The 16,209-nt window shown below is 47.9% G+C and overlaps 2 protein-coding genes across 5 annotated transcripts in view; one reads left to right on the forward strand and one right to left on the reverse strand.

Moving 5' to 3' along the window:
- The window catches only part of nod2 (nucleotide-binding oligomerization domain containing 2), an 8,950-nt gene extending 2,532 nt beyond the window's left edge, over nt 1–6,418 (reverse strand). The window contains exons 1-7 of one of the 4 annotated variants that reach the window (XR_015928723.1): nt 5,936–6,418; nt 5,132–5,255; nt 2,413–4,201; nt 2,044–2,127; nt 1,184–1,267; nt 833–1,003; nt 602–685 (exon numbers count right to left, since the gene is read on the reverse strand). Coding sequence is in view for 2 of the 4 variants with exons in the window: in XM_088614140.1 (XP_088470266.1) it covers nt 602–685; nt 920–1,003; nt 1,184–1,267; nt 2,044–2,127; nt 2,413–4,201; nt 5,132–5,255; nt 5,936–6,418 (2,732 nt within the window). In the remaining 2 variants the exon portion in view is untranslated. Of the gene's footprint in view, nt 1–601; nt 686–832; nt 1,004–1,183; nt 1,268–2,043; nt 2,128–2,412; nt 4,202–5,131; nt 5,256–5,935 lie in introns of those variants that run through there. The other 3 variants (XM_088614140.1, XR_015928724.1, XM_088614141.1) reach the window with 3 other exon arrangements.
- Nucleotides 6,419–6,766: 348 nt separating this feature from the next.
- snx20 (sorting nexin 20) lies at nt 6,767–14,303 on the forward strand. Its single transcript, XM_088614147.1, has 5 exons — nt 6,767–6,905; nt 9,556–9,726; nt 11,337–11,515; nt 11,688–11,839; nt 12,438–14,303. Exons 3-5 carry the CDS (start codon nt 11,359–11,361, stop codon nt 13,104–13,106), a joined length of 978 nt encoding a protein of 325 aa, XP_088470273.1. The 5' UTR covers nt 6,767–6,905; nt 9,556–9,726; nt 11,337–11,358; the 3' UTR covers nt 13,107–14,303.
- Nucleotides 14,304–16,209: the final 1,906 nt, after the last annotated feature.

Below are 16,209 nucleotides of genomic sequence, written 5' to 3' on the forward strand. Positions count from 1 at the left end.
ATGTTATAACCTAGATCTGTATCACAGTGGTTCTCTATCCATGTCCTGGAGCACATCCATGCTCAATCACCGGTGCCTGGAATTGATCTGCATGCTGCCTGACTTCTGTCTCCAGCCCTTTAATAGGCGATGGAACTGAAGACAAGGGAGAATGACACTGCATCAGTGCACTATAGCCACGCTGTCTCTTCTGTACCAAGCCACAGGCAAACACAGAGTTAAGTTTATACAGCTGCTTGAGAAACTACAAGGGGGAAATTCTGCCATTAAAGAAACAGGAAGGCTGTGACCGGGTTTCTCAAGCACGGCTGCACAGCTGGCTTCCGTTTACATGAGCACCGTTCTCTTGGCTCTTGCACCATTGTGAGACCGGCTCCTCCCATCAGCACCCCTCCTGTCAGACTGGCACCTGCAGGGCGTCACGATGATGCGTGGCCCAGAGCACGTCTGCAAACTCTCACTCTCCCCCCCGTGCAATCATGGGAGATCTACTGGCAGGTGGAAAGGTTGGTCTTAACCCATCAGGAAGTCCAAATGAGGTAGGTGCAAAAAAATAAAGCATTGTAGCCATGTGACTTTGTGCATGCCCAGTTGTCTTTACCTGAGCCACACCAAGCTGGGGCTTTTCTCCAAGGCCTCTGCCAGCGCCTCCGTCCCCTGGTCTCCGATTTTGTTCCCCCACAGTCTAGAAAGGGATGCAGGGACAGGCCTGTTAGACCACCAAGACATCACCCTCCTCTTGCTCCTGGCTGGCTGTGTGGGGATGCTCGTGGCAGTCAATATCACCAGCACGAGCCAAGACAAGCACTCAGCGATGGATTGGGAAACGTACTACAACCTTGATCTTTAATCATAGCCTGCGCAAGCAGCGGTGAATCCGGAAGCTCGCTGACGTGGCACGCCGACGAGCGACTCTCACCCCAGGTACTGCAGAGAGCGACTCTCCCTCAGCCCCTCTGCCAGCTGCTCTGCCCCTTGTGCAGTGATGTGATTGTTTCCCAGCCTGCAACAGAATAACAAGCCATCAGGAGCCAGCAGTGACGGAGCCAACTTCACTGAAATCAGTTCAATGGAAGAAAACGTGCAGAACAGTAAAAAAGCAGGCCGGTTTTCCCATCCGACATCCACCAGAATAGACATCCTACCACACAAGGACAAACAGGAAATGCCAGGTAATTCTTACCTTAAGGAAAGAAAATTTTTCTTCGTTCGGAGAAGTTTTGCAAAATGCTTTGTGCACTCATCTGTCAGGTTGTTATTAAACAGCCTACAGGAAAGGTACAAATGAATAACTCATTGTAAATACCTATTATTTCATTTCTGGGATTAAGCTTTAAACTTTAGCCTCAGAGGACTCATGTCAAGCATGACATTGAAAAGAGGCAGGTTGGAGGTAAATAATTACACCTACTGCGTTTCTGGTAGAGGTAAAAATTCTCAAGTTATCCACCCCCAGAGGTTAAATGGGGTTTGTACTGCAACCATAAATTGGAATTGGAGTCGATAATAGGCCATAGAAAAGACTAAAAGACTACCATTCTTTGAGACATCCTTTATCTAACCAACAACAACAACAACAAAAAAAAAGAAAATGCGCTTTCATGTGAATAGTTCTACACTAGATACATGTTGCCAAGTCACATACACAGAATGAACTCATTTGCACTACAAGGGGATTGTTTAATTAAAACAGTGAAAATGAACTAGTCACAAGTGTTCAATAACTGGAAACAGAATACAATATTTTGAAACAGCGGTATCACAACCTAAGATACAGCAACTACACAAAGATATTGGTCTCACTTGCTTATTACTTTGTGTTTCTTACCAATTCAAGACCAGGACTGTCAGTCTGGAGCGGAGTTGATAAAGCGCATTCTCACTGAAGTTTTAGTTTTGTCAGGTTTTACAGACTGTAACTCTCTGTCCTAACACATTTAAAAATTTAATGTGGTTAAATCCAAACAATTGTCTGTTCACAATATGAACTTGTCTTTCTTATTATCCTGTGTGGGTTGGTGTAATGCAGGACGATGTACTCACGCAATCTTCTGAAAATGCTCACATTCGATGCCCCTCTCAATCAGCTTGGAGATGCCTTCATCGGATACGTTATTGTGCCGGAGGCTGGGAGGAGGAGGAGGAGGTCAGAATGCAAAGGAGACATGTGCTTTATAAACTGTTCAAGATAAACCGGTTCTCTAAATTGCAGTGGATCATGTCTAGCTGCATTTTGATGGCACAGATAAAGAAAAGCAAGGCAAAACTATTTTCAGTGTAGGAATCCCATACACTGACATTCTTTAACATTGCAGACTTGTGTTTGCAACTTGAAATACTGTGGTATAAAATCGTGAGGCTTTCCTAGATCCTGAGGGCACTTGTCATGGTAAGGGAAATGCATGCACTTACTAAATGGAATGGCACTTGTCTAGGCAGGGCAGGAGCTGCTCGATTCCAACATCGCCTACTGAGTTGTAGTCCAGCTGCAGGCCGACGGGAGACCTCAAGTGACGCAGGACGAAGGACAGGGCGGTGCACTCCACGGGACCGATGCCACAGTACGTCAGCTTCAGGTGCTCTACCTCCACCTTTGCCATGGCCTCCTTCGCTATGCTGCTCTCCTGCATCTCGTAGATGCATTTAATGAGCCAGACAAACTCCGGCATGGCATGCATGCTCTTCTTCTCCCCTTCCACGGGGGGAGGGATGGATTTGAAGTGCCTCTGCATCCCCTTGGACAAGCATTTCACCACCTGCTTGCACTTCCTGTCCAGCGAGGTGGGGGCCAGGCCGTACAGCAGGAGCAGACCCCGATGGCGCTGGGAGAGCAGCCCGGCTACGAAGGTGGCGGTCATCTGCAAATTGGGTGTCTCGGCTTCCCGGAGATCCCCCTCTGCTCCGGCGTCCTGACGGGCGCCGGAGTGCAGGCAGGGCCCGAGACACACGCAGGCCAGCGCCGACGGCTGCTTGCGTTGTGGGTGGAAGAGTTGCGGAATCGTGGAGCGGCTGAGGTTGTTGTCCAGCACAATGAAGAGACCGGCAAAGAAGCACTGGACTGTGAGGTGCAGGAACTCGTAGTGTTTGCCGCCCCGGGAAGAAAGGCTTTTAACAAGGACAAGGAAGCCTGCGAAGAGGTCCTCCTCTGTAACCCCGCACTGCTGGAGCTCCAGGTCCGAAAACACATAACTAGAGGACACAAGGCCACCCAAAGCCAACCTGCCCAGGTGCAGAAGTATGTGTGCATGATCGTGCATCCAAGTAGCCCCCAGGGGGCACTGCTGAGGGTGGGAGTGCTGTAGGAAGTGCTGAAGAATCATCAGGTAGACATCAGTGATGGTCTGTGGGCTACCCCCTCCCCGTCCCAGAAGCTCCTCGTGGCATTTGGAGACAATCCAGCAAAAGACCGGGATGTGACACAGCCCCAGGAGTGCCGTGTTGCCCCGCAAGGTGTCCATGACACAGGTAGCAATGCTGGGGTCACTGTGGTGCTTCTTCACAAAAGAGCTGATCCCATCCTGCGAGAAACCCCTCAGGGAGACTTCCTTCCGGATGTACTTTCTCAAAGAGGGTCCCACCACATCCGGCCGGCTTGTGACCAGCTTGCAGACGCCCTTCATCAGGCTGCCCTGGAAAAGGCTGAAGAGCATGGTGGGCACCGAAGTGGGCTGCGTCGGGGAACAGTGCCCCTGCTCGTCCGTAAAGCGCATCCTGAGCTCATCCAGGCCATCGAAGGTGAAGAGGACCCTGTGGGGCTGGTCCAGGATGAAGTGGAATATCAGGTCCTGGTCAGCGTCAGGCCAGCAGCAGTGCTGGAAGAGCAGCTCCCACAAACACAGTTCCTGGTGCATGGCGCTCAGCCGCCGGCAACTGAAAGGGAACAGCAGGACAAAGTCCTGCAGCGCCGCCCCTCCAGCCCACAGCAGATGCAGGCGCTGCAGCAGAGTACTCTTCCCACTTCCAGCCTCGCCCGATATCAGCACTGTGTCCGCCTCCTTGTTCACGACCCCGACGGGAGACAAGATGTCCTCCAGGCCCAGAGGTCGCTGTGGCTCCCCAGAACCCTGCGCAACCTCCAGCACCCCTTCCGTGTAGATGTCCTCCAGAGACAGGTTCTCCATCCCACCGTACATGCTGAGGAAGCGAGACTGGGCTGAGACCATGCTTCTCAGCTTCCTCTGGTATGTCAGAGGAACCGGATCTAGGAAACAAAGCCAGCGCACTGTATGTTTATCACTGCAACACAAAAATAGCACTGCTGAAACAGGTTTTGAGGAAAGGGAGTGATCACGATAAAGAAGTTCAAGTAGGCAGCTGTGTGGGCTGCAAAGGAACAGGTAAAGGTTAATTCCACGCTGAAAGGAAAAGAAAAATGACGCAATGTTTGGGCTGTGGAGCCTTTTTCAGATGCGACACTGGTCGGACACTTGAAGGAGGCTGCACGGACAAAACGATGAGTCTCTTTTCTTTTCCGTTCAGCCTGGAATAAACCTTTACCTGTTCCGTGATCATGTTAATGCTTATCAGGCTTTTAAATGAAATTGCACCAGTTTTGTCCAATATAACTAGCCCAGTGTTCACAGCACTGAATGGGAGAAAAAAAAAGGTTTAACAGGACTGATTTCCCCCCCAATAGATGAACACTTGGTTTGGTTGAGTCCAAGAACAGGTTTTACCAAAATGTTCCCAATATGATGATTCTGGGTGGATGGTGCGCACGATGGCGCAGTGGGGAGCTTTGCTGGAGCCCTGGGTTCGATTCTGGACCTGCGGTGCTGTCTGTGTGGCGTTTGTAGTTAGTTGTATATAGTTTGTAAACCTGGGTACGCTTGGGGTTTTGCCAGCTGCTCCAGTTTCCTCCCACAGTACAAAAAAACAAGTGCAGCTCAATTGGCTTCTGGGAAAATTGGTCCTAGTGTGAGTGTATACGACTCTGTGTGTGCCCTCTGATGGACTGGCATCCTGTCCAGGAAGTATCCTGCATTGTGTCTGCTGCATGCTGGGATAGGCATTGGCTCCCCCACGGCCCTGATTTGAATGAAGTGGCCAGAAACTGAAGCAATGGATTGCTTGATGAATGGAATTATAATGATTCGATGTTAAATGTTGCCCACTCTGTTCCCAGACATACCTGGTTTGTGTGTGTCATCCGTCAGAGGCTGCGTGGGTCCTTTTCCTGTCTGCTGGATGTATGACAACAGGACCTCAGCTGCTGCCTCTCCCTTTGATCCGGCAAGATCCAGCAGTCTCCTGGCCTGCGCAACACAGACGCTTGACACCACCGGCATCTCGCAGGCTCCTGGTGTCCGGACCACAGAACCAAAAGCAGGCTCCAGGTGTCCAGACCAGAGAGACCCAACAGCAGGTTCCTGGTGCACGGACCACAGAACCAACAGCCGCCTCCAGCACATTCTTGACACTTGACGTATGTGTATGTACACTGCATTCTCTCACACTTCAACTGAAATGTGATTTGTGCATTAATCTGACTGCATTCAGTTACTGTTAGGGCACATATCTTCCTTTTAATGCTGCGGTATGAAAGCCATGCTCTGTCTCTCCAGGAAAAGGCAGTTTTGTTCATATTTAACAGATAGTATTACAGAACCACACTAAAAGAACACATGTCTTTTCAGAAATAAGGCAACAATGACTGCTTAGTGCTGGATTTATTTATGTGAACTATCAATGTTTATATAAAGCATCATATCCCAGCTCAGGAATCCATCATGAAGACTGCGTACAGGACTGATCCCGTCAGACCAGACTTGTGAGCACAGAATTTCATAAGGCAGCAACATTGAGAAGCTAATAGCGTAATTTGAAAATCCTATGTGCACAGGAAGGTGTTGGATCCAGACAGATCTCTCAAATCCTGCGAAAAGAGACATGCAAAACTTGTCTGATGAAGTGCAAATTCCTCGGCTTCCCTTACCTGTTGCGAGGGTGTGTATATGGGCAACAGGACTTCATCGCAGTCATAAGCGCTGAAGCAACCTGCTTCCCTGAGGGTCCTCAGAGCCCCACCAGTGTTGCCATGGAGCTTCCTCACGAGACTGGGCCGCTCCCTCTGCAGGGTCCGAGTGCCAGTGGAGGGGATCTGCTCGGCTCCTCTGACCGGGCAGCTGCAGTTCCCCAGGGACAAGCCAGCTTTCTGATCCTGCGGGAGCACCTGGCCGATAGCTGTCAGCAGGAACTGGCAAGCCATCTCTCCTTTGCTCCAGAGGAGGTCAAGCAGTTCCCGGGCAGTAACGTGCAAGGCCTGCCCCGGAGCCCGCAGGCTCTCATAATCCTCCCCCAGCAGGACGTCCCAGGCCAGCAGGAGGTCCAACACGCTCTCCAGCCCGTCTGCCGCCCCCCCGCCCAGCACCCTCACCAGCTCGGTCCTCTGCGTCTGCACCAAGAGCTGGGCGCGCATGCCTCATCCTTCAGCACGGCCCTCCAAGACTCCCGCCAGACAGCAGCCCCACTCCAGCCTGCTGGAAGACGGAAGACTTCCACAGCACAGTTACTGACCTCGACTTGAGAAGGCAGTCGGACAGAAGCCCAGCAGGCGAAACTGACCTGATCTGGCTGCGCCAGTGGGCGGCTTGAAGTCAATTACTATTGCTGACCTCCTTGAGCTCTCTCAACAGTTCTGACACTACTGGAGCTCCACACCCACAGCAAAGTGGCGCTTGCAAAACAGCACAGGAAGCATCGCCTTCCTGGCATACAGTACTTACAGTGATGAAGAACTTCCCTTCGTGATGCAAACAGCTCCCTCAAAACGAAAGAGAAAATGCACCAAGCCTTGCCTTTACTACCCGGAGAAAATGCCCGACAGGCCGGGTTCTCCCCGTGTGCTCGGCAGACCCGTGACCCGTGAAAGCGCGCTCTCAACGCGGCAGACAGCGCGACTCACAGTACGTGCGACCTCCTGGCAAAGTCGAGAAATTGACCTACGGCAAAGAAGTGAAATGGGGAAGAGGTGTGCCAAAGGCGATGGGGGGTGTTCTTAAATTCAGTATGAAAATAATGTCTCCTTTTTTACTAAAGACAGCTGCAATCTAGCAATTTCAGATTTCCAAAACACGCCCCTGGACACAGCCCAATGCTAATTTGGTGCAACCTCTGAATAAGTTGCTGAGCAGGTCACTGTAGAAGTGGCACAAAATCACCTGTAGGTTTTAATTGTGAAGTCTGACGGTCCTGTAGAACGCTTTCTGTTATTTTCGTACGTGCCAGTCAAATTGTTACCGGAGAATCCTTTTTTCAGGTTAAATGGCGTCCCAAGACTTTTCGGCTCCTAACTACTGATTTCGTTAAATGTTTTTTTTCATGATAACTGGATTTTATTTTTCATCCGCCTTCCTTCATATCACTTTTGCCGGGGTCTGGCTGTTTCCCCCAGCTTCAGCTGAATGCGAACTACACAATCATTTTGGCCCGGAATAAAACATGCGCTGGTTAATCCTGGAGGTTCTACTTAAGATGTAAGGAATTGCATGTAAGAGAATAAAACCGCACTTTTAATTGTATTCACTAAAGATGTCAAAATGCGGGATTGACGTTTATCCCTCATAGAGTCTATTACACGAGTCTATCAACTCCTAAGAAGCGGTCTTCATTAAATTTTCTCAGCGTTGGAGTTCTGTTCACTGATATTTGTTATTGTAATTATATTACTATATTATTGTTGTAACACGTACAACAGTACAAATAAACACGCACGAAGTGTCAATGTTGACCGTAAAGGAGAAGCGTCTCCAGCAAGCGGCCTCGTGGATCTAGGGTGTTAGACTGATGACTGTGTATACTGTATATATATATATGTACACACACGCGTGTTTTACAGAATCCCTAAAAGATACTCCCTGAGAGGACAAACAGACGGAGAAGCCTTGCTGGGGAACCAGGTCCGTGAGGGGCGGCACGCAGGACGGCATACAATCTGGAGACGCTCGTTAACTCGCTGCACCGGTGCACTGAAGGAGTCGGATAGTTTCAGCTTCACCGTCCGTTTCTTTTCGAGAATCAAATCTGGAGCCTATTTTGCGTATAAATAAGGTTTAAATCCAAACGTTTCTTTGACCAACATCGCAGACGTGGACAACCGAAACTAACATAAAAGCCAAATGCTGACAAGATTAAAAAATCCGAGACGAGACAATTTCTTACGTGTCAGCTGCATTCTTGTCCTACAGTAAAAGCTTCCAGTCCCGGTGACCCACACACACACCTGTTGGTTTTGTCCCAGCCGAGTCCTCAGTTATACAGTCAAACCCTCCATTGACTTAGTAGTAAAAAGATGAATTTGAACTGCCTGTTCCCCAGCTCTTAAGCATGTTGGAACTTGAACCGTGTAATTTCGTAAATGAAATAAAATGCAAATATTCAATTGAGACAACTTCTGAGATCAAGTAAGACTTCGGTTCTCTGATGAAGGTGGGCTGGGATCCGCTGGTCTACAGTGATCAAACGACACCTTATTCCGTCCCGCCCCCACATACAGAAACAGGTGCCCGATCGCGTTTGGATTTCTTTTGTATCTAAACTTTATTATTACCACTTGAAGAGCAACATTGCTTTACTGTGTATTCCAGTGGTCCCAAGCATAATTGTCCTTAGAATATATTAAAACATGGTAATAGGGGAAGTGACTGTGATTTTGGAACACAGAAATCCAGGTGTGAACACTTGGAACATTTGCAATTAAAAACATCAGGAGAGCTGCTACTGGCTCATATTGACACATTTAAAGACATTTTTCAATTCAATAAGTGAGGTTGGGGGGGCACTTACCATAGGAATCTCCAACCCTGGTCATTCTGAGCCTCAAACCAGATATTATTAAAGATCACCCCTCAATCACATGTTATGTAAGGATTAGAGACACTTGGTTAAGTAATTGATCAATTAAGCAAGTAATGGGTCAGTGAGAGGACCACTTGTCTCGCTGAATGTCTTAAATACACCAGTTCCTTCAGAAACTGATGATGTAAAGGCTGCCTCTAAAGTCTGGACTGGGGCTTTTCAGGATCAGGGTTGGAGATGTCTGACTTACACAGATCCTGGAGATCCTTACATTTACTTAGTTCAGGTCTCCCGTCTCCTGCATCTAAAGATTTAGAACACTTTGAAGTTATTGATCAAATTGAACAAATAGCTTGTTTAATGACCTTTTCCTTCACAAGATGAGGGGTATTCACATTTTTGTTCTAAAGTATCTTTTACGATACTTAAATTACCTTACATGGCCCACTGGATTGGAAAGTCAGCAGCACCAGAGCTGGCCTCTGGCTTTTTTAGCCTGCTTGTTTTAAGGGGTTGGTCCTGCTCTTGGTATGAGCCACTTTCCTTGGTGGGTCCGAGTGAAGGGAAGCGATTGCAAGATCTGACTCAGAAGCCAGCTGATTCATCTCTGCCCTGCACACACAAGCACCGCTCCTTCCCTGCACACACAGACCTCCACCCCCTCTCCACAGTGTGAGCGCAGACCAATCACAGTACACATCGCAGACCAGCACTTCCTTCCTCAAAGCCCGAGACCTGTTTCTCTTTTTCTCCCCCTAGGCAGTGCCATTTGACAGAGTCTAGCGTGACCTTGCAGGGCCAGAACGCCCAGGCTAACAGGATGCTCACCTCCGTCAATATGGCATATTCATCCTTTGTAAGAGAGCGCAACACGTGAGCATGGTGTGGAACTGAAAACATTAACAGGAATACACTGGCACGGCAGTGCGGGTAAGCAGCCCAGTTTTATGTTATATTTCAGCTCCTGATGCAAACAGAACAGGGAGGTTCAGTGTTCACCAGCCAAGTGTATTGTAGGAGGTCAGAGTTCAGAGGTCAGAGGCCAGGGGTAAAACCCAGTTCGTCACAATTTATGCTGGTTTCAGACCCGCGCTTGTCCACAGAGGTGCTATACTACAAAGCCATGTAGAGCATCACTTCCTCATTTTACAGACTCGCCAAACTGTCAGCTGGGATACAAACAGAGAGAGAACCTTTGAGAGAGGAAGCCCAGTGTTTTGGCTAGACTGTGGATCAAGTGAAAGAAAAAGTAAAATAATGTTATTATCCCATAAAGGAGGAATTTTCAGTTATGTACACCAACAGCATTTTTAATAGCAACGACTTCGAAAGGACGGGTACCCCCTAGAATACATTTGAGTTTATCTAGTTTCTCTGGGGAAACTGATTAATTATTCTTCAAACACAAAGCTTTCATTGTGGTTGTGTAGTTTGGATTCGTATGGGTTTTCATTTCCATTTGACCTTGACTGCAGTGGAGAGCTCAGCTCTGCCTGCAGAACTGCAGCTGTAGCTGGTTGATCTCTAGCCCAGTTGCACTCACTTATCCACAGGCTACAGCCTGGGCTCTTGCTGCGCTTCCCAGAGATATCCGCGCAACACGAATTTCTAAATTCTCTACATCACTCCTTTAAGAAAATGAAAGCACAGATTGATTTTAAAAGACCTCCGGATCTTTCCCCAAGTGCAGTCTGCATTTCTAAGTTGTTGTTTCCAATGGAGACCTCTAAAGACAAAGCAGTGCCTCAGAGAAATATTTCTAAAATTTTGTGCTCTCTCCCCTGTCCCATTCATGACACTGTTCTTCTTCTTTTATTCAGAAATCACTTACAGGATAATCACAGACTAATGGTTAGGAAACAACCCAATGAATCATATCGGAAACGTACAGATTAATTTAATTGTCGACTGTGCTTCAAAGCTAGGCTTTTATGCATGTCCATATCAAGATTATTTGTAGTATATGAAATGCCTGTATTCTCCATCATAACATTCCAGTTAGAGAACGAGCAAAATTCAGATAAAATATGAAAGCATCACAACTCCTAGATGGCTATAAAATCAGAATGGTAACAAATGAAAAACCCTTCAGCTCATCACACTCGTTTTGGCTGCAAGATCTCATCCATCTGTTTCTCAAGGGTTCACAGGGAATCGCCTTCAATCCAGCGTCTTGGTGGCTTGTTCCAGGCACCCATCCCCTGTTTGTAAAAGAGTGCTTTCAATTCTCAGTCCTCAGTGTGCTTCCTCATATCTTCCAGTTGTGCCCGCTGCTCTTTGCAATGAAAGTAAGACACTAGGACTCTGTATACAATATCTATTGACTATACTGTATGTGTCTCATGTCCTTTGCATAGAAAGTAAGACACTAGGACTCTGTTTAAAATATCTATTGATTATATGTGTCTCATGTCCTTTGCAATGGAAGTAAGACACTAGGACTCTGTATACAATATCCATTGACTATACTGTATGTGTCTCATGTCCTTTGCAATGAAAGTAAGACACTTGGACTCTGTGTACTCTGTGTCCCATCACAGGGAGACCCAGACTGTTCTGCCAATGGGGGATACCTGTGATGATGGGCAGATGGGTCCCTGCCTGGACGAGGATTATGGATTGACGCAGCCGGCAGCGGAGTCTGACACCCGGACAGGGCACCGTGTCCATCATGCCCCGGCTTCACCACCAAGTCCCCAGCTGGACCCTGCAGCTCTCGGTTCGTGAAACACTTCGCCTCTTTAGAACGCAGTGCTTGAAGCCCAGGCGTGCTGCTGCAGAGCAGAGAAACCGCCGGAATACAGTGAAACACAAACTCGTTTCTAAGAGTCTTTTATTTTTGTCACTGTCTTCCGTGCTTGTGGCCGTGTGTCCGCATGTGCGCGCTGCAGGCGGGGATCTGAGCCCCAGCTCCAGCTCCTCCATGACCACGAAGGAGCTGCAGGAGTACTGGCAGGGGGTGAAGTCCCGGGAGAAGCCGGTTAAGCTGCTGTTCGAGATCCCCTCCGCCCGCATCGTGGAGCAGCCCCTGTGCAGATACGTGGTGAGCTCACTGAGGCGATATCCCAGGTGCAGGAAGGAGAAAAGAGGCCAGATTGGACGGTTTGCTCGCTGCTCGACCGCAGTGGAAATGGCTTTGAGGTTTGAAGTCTGCGTGGCTCATAAGAACATAAGTGAATTTGTGAAACAGAATGGGTCATTCGGAAAAACATAATAAAGAGTTACAAACGAGAGGAGGCCATTTGGCCCATCAAGCCTGTTAGCTCGTTAGTGAGTTAATGAGTAGCTGATAGATCCAAAGATCTCATCTGGCCAATTCCTGAAGAAAGTCAGGGTACCAGCTTCAACAACATGGCTGGGTAGCTGTCATGAATGCAGATCTTCTGTTACTTGATCTTCTTAATTCACACTGCTCTGTGGCGTAGCTACGTATGTACCCTTCTGTATTCATTCTGGAAAGGGTTGATAGAATGACGATCCGGATCCCTTGTCCTTTTACCTGGCTCACTGGTGATCCTCACGCAATCCTCCCTCGGGACGGTAACGTCTCTTATATCCGAGCAGAGAGTGTGTGTCCTGGGGACAAATGCCGTCCAGTGCGCCGGGCGGGGGTTAAGACTGTCTGTCCATGTGCGCCGCAGATGTACCAGATCGTGGTGATAAAGTCGGGCAGCTACGACGCCAAGCAGGTGACCATCGAGCGGCGCTACTCGGACTTCGAGCGCCTCCAGCAGACGCTGCTGCGCGACTTCAGCGAGGAGCTGGAGGAGGTGTCCTTCCCGAGGAAGAGGCTGACGAGCAACTTTGCCCAGGAAAGCATCGACGAGCGCCGGGTGGCGTTCAGGGACTACCTGGCGCGGCTGTACGCTCTGCGCTGCGTCCGCCACTCCCCCGCCTTCCTGGCCTTCTTCACCGAGCCGGAGCTGCGGCAGGCCCACGTCTGCCTGCGCGGCGGCAAGTACGCCCGCGCGCTGGAGCTGCTCCTGCCCGCCCTCAACCTGCAGGAGAAGCTGGCGCAGCACTGCCCCGCCCTGCTGGTGCCCGCGCTCTGCGCCGCGCTGGTCTGCCACCGGGACCTCGAGGACTCCGCCAGCGCCTTCGCCATGGGCGAGAGGGCCCTGGCGCTGGTGCGCCGCCTCCGCAGGCACAAGTACAGGTGCCCCCTGCTCGCCATGTTGATCGACCTGGGCTACGAGCTGGGCCGGCCCATCGCCCAGCTGCAGGAGGAGCTGACCCAGGCCAGGGACGCGCAGAGGGGTCCAGTGTCCCAGCTCTCCCTGAAAGAGCTGGTGGTGCAGGAGTTTGCCTGAACTCGTCTCCCCAACCCCCCCAGGACTGAAGGAAGCACTGCTTAGGTTTCGCCATTACCAGTCAGCAAACTGTGGGTTTGCCAGTGGACGAAAGCAGAGGGGCCTGGCGGTGGCTCTGTGGCTCAGGATCTGCGCCTGGGACTGGAAGGTTGCCAGTTTGTATCCCGCGGCCGGTAGAGGAATCCAACTCCGTTGGGCCCCTGAGCAAGGCCCTTAACCCCAACTGCTCCAGGGGTGCCGTATAAATGGCTGACCCTGCACTCTGACCCCAAGCTTCTCTCCCTGTCTGTGTGTCTCATGGAGAGCAAGCTGGGGTCTGTGAAAAGACAAATCCCTAATACAAGAAATTGTATACGGCCAATAAAGTGATCTTATCTTATCTTCTGAGCCACGCAATGCCCTCTTCACCCACGATCAGACTGTATTCTCTAGTCCCCTGCACTTCTGGGGCTCCTTCCATCACATGACTACAGGACCCCAGTAAGAACATGCCATCAAAGAAGCCATGTTTGTTACCTGTCCCATCTGAGCACCACCTTTTAAGAAAGTAAGGATGCATGGCTTACAATGACCACTAGAGGACGATGTTGTATTTTCAGACAGGGAATATGCTCTTCTTTGGGGTATTGGAGGAAATCTTTACGTTCTGACACGAGATGTCCTTCAGTATTTATGCAAATTCTTCTGATAATCCAATCGATCAAAATCAATGAAAAAACTGCGTAAAAATATCTATGTAAAATATTTTGCAAATCTTGCATTACAGTTTTTTTTAATCACACCACTGCCATTGCATGACAATCAGAAATTAGTATTTGACTGTTCCTGCAGTTTGATTGACAGCAGCTTAAGGATACTAATAAATACATTTCCAAGGATATGTCCCCTTGACCTGGACTGCCTCCGTTCCAGTTCTGATTTCAATCAGCTCCCACAGGACTTTGAACTGACAAAAAGAAGAAACAAAATATGGAAGTATCTGACAACAACCCAAAGGGCAGAGAAAAGCAAAAATAATTGTTTGGCCTTAAGGAGTGGATATTCTATATGGTGCGTTTCTGGTGGAGTCTTGAAAGCATCGGCTCTTCAAAAGCTCATCACTGGAAATGCAGGTCACCTTGATTGACACTTATTCTCTCCCTCTCTTTGATGTAACAGACAAAAAAAATAAAATGTTAACTTTTTTAACTGCCTGGATTTTTGTGGTCTTGCGTGTGTTTTGTGATTAGTCTGGTTCTGTTTTTAAACACCCTCACAAACCAGTGCCACTGGCTTGTAAGAACTGAAGGGACTTCTGACAGCATGACTCATGACATTTGAAATGAAATGAAAACAACTCAAAACATTTTGTAAGTACTGGATTTTCCCTGTAGTTAACATCCATTGATAATCACAAAACCTCGACATTCTTAAGGGTCCCCAAAACAGCGAGCTTTTAAACAGACTTACTGTAAGTCTCAGACTCGATGTGTTCCTCCTGCTTCAGCTATGAGTCAGATTTGGTAAAAACATTTTATTGCTCTCAACTAGTGAAAAATTAAGGTCTGTGCTCATCTAGAGATTCTTTAGGCCAGAGGTTATCCTAGTTTCTGTGGTATTAGGTAAACTGAAAGTTTGTGACTGTCCCTGGAAAACTCATACGTATTTTTCCAAGTAGATAGTCTGAAGTAATAATAATAATAATAATAATAATAATAATAATAATAATAATAAACTTTATTTTATAAAGCGCCTTTAAAGGTGGCTTCTCAAAGCACTCTACAGGATGACAACAACAATAAAAAAGAAGAATACACAAGATAAAACACAATTACAATATATAGAGGAGACCGTGGATGGTGGTACCTCAATACCAGTCTGAACTTTTATCGCCCTACTCCCCACCTCGCAACCTCCACTCTTCAAATTCTGCCCTCCTTACTGTCCCCCAAGCCCCTCTACATTGTATGGGTGACAGGACCTTCTCCTGTTATGCCCCCAAGCTCTGGAACTCTTTGCCCAAGGATATTAGAGAGTCACCTTCTCTAAACTCCTTCAAATCCAGACTCAAAACCCTCTTCTTCAGAAAAGCCTTTACTTAACTGGTTCCATTCTTCACCCCTCTGCTCTTCTTAATACCACCATCCACGGTCTCCTCTATTGTTATTGTTGTATTGTTGTAATTATAATTGTGTCCTATCTTGTGAAATCTTCTTATTTATTGTTGTATTCTTCTTATTTATTCTTATTGTCATCCTGTAAAGCGCTTTGAGAAGCCACCTTTAAAGGCACTATATAAAATAAAGTTTATTATTATTATTATTATTATTATTATTATTATTATTATTATTATTATTATTATTATTACTAAGAAAAACAGAGGGGTGAAGAATGGAACCAGTTAAGTCAAGGCTTTTCTGAAGAAGAGGGTTTTGAGTCTGGATTTGAAGGAGTTTAGAGAAGGTGACTCTCTGATATCCTTGGGCAGAGAGTTCCAGAGCTTGGGGGCATAACAGGAGAAGGCCCTGTCACCCATACAATGTAGACGGGCTTGGGGGACAGTAAGGAGAGCAGAATTTGAAGAGCGGAGGTTGCGAGGTGGGGAGTAGGGCGATAAAAGTTCAGACAGGTACTGAGGTGCCAAGCCATAGGTGAGCAAAGTCTACACGGAATTTGACCGGAAACCAGTGCAAGGACTCCAGGATAGGAGCATTGTGAACACTTGCACTAGACCTGGTCAGGATTCTGTCTGCTGAATTTTGGACATACTGCAGTATGCAGCTGAGTAGAGCATTACAATTCGGGAGAACACAAATGTGTTGATCAGCTTTTCAGCCACAGTTAGTGATAGCATAGAGCGTAGTCTAGCGATATTTCTGAGGTGAAAAAAAGATGTTCTGACAGTATGCTGCACATGAGGGTCGAATGTTAAGCCAGAATTGAATATAACCCCAAGGTTTTTCAATCTTGATTGAAGCTCAAGTACAGAACCAACAGGAATAAATAACACCAAAGACACATCCAGCAGGGATGCATACGCAGCAGGGATTTGTAGCCACAATCTTTCAGTCCTGACCCCTATGCTGCCCCTGATTTCAATCAGGGCAAATGAAAAACTGCACAA

This window comes from Lepisosteus platostomus, chromosome 20, assembly GCF_059453375.1.
Source record: "Lepisosteus platostomus isolate fLepPlt1 chromosome 20, fLepPlt1.hap1, whole genome shotgun sequence".
Taxonomy (NCBI): Eukaryota; Metazoa; Chordata; class Actinopteri; order Semionotiformes; family Lepisosteidae; genus Lepisosteus; species Lepisosteus platostomus.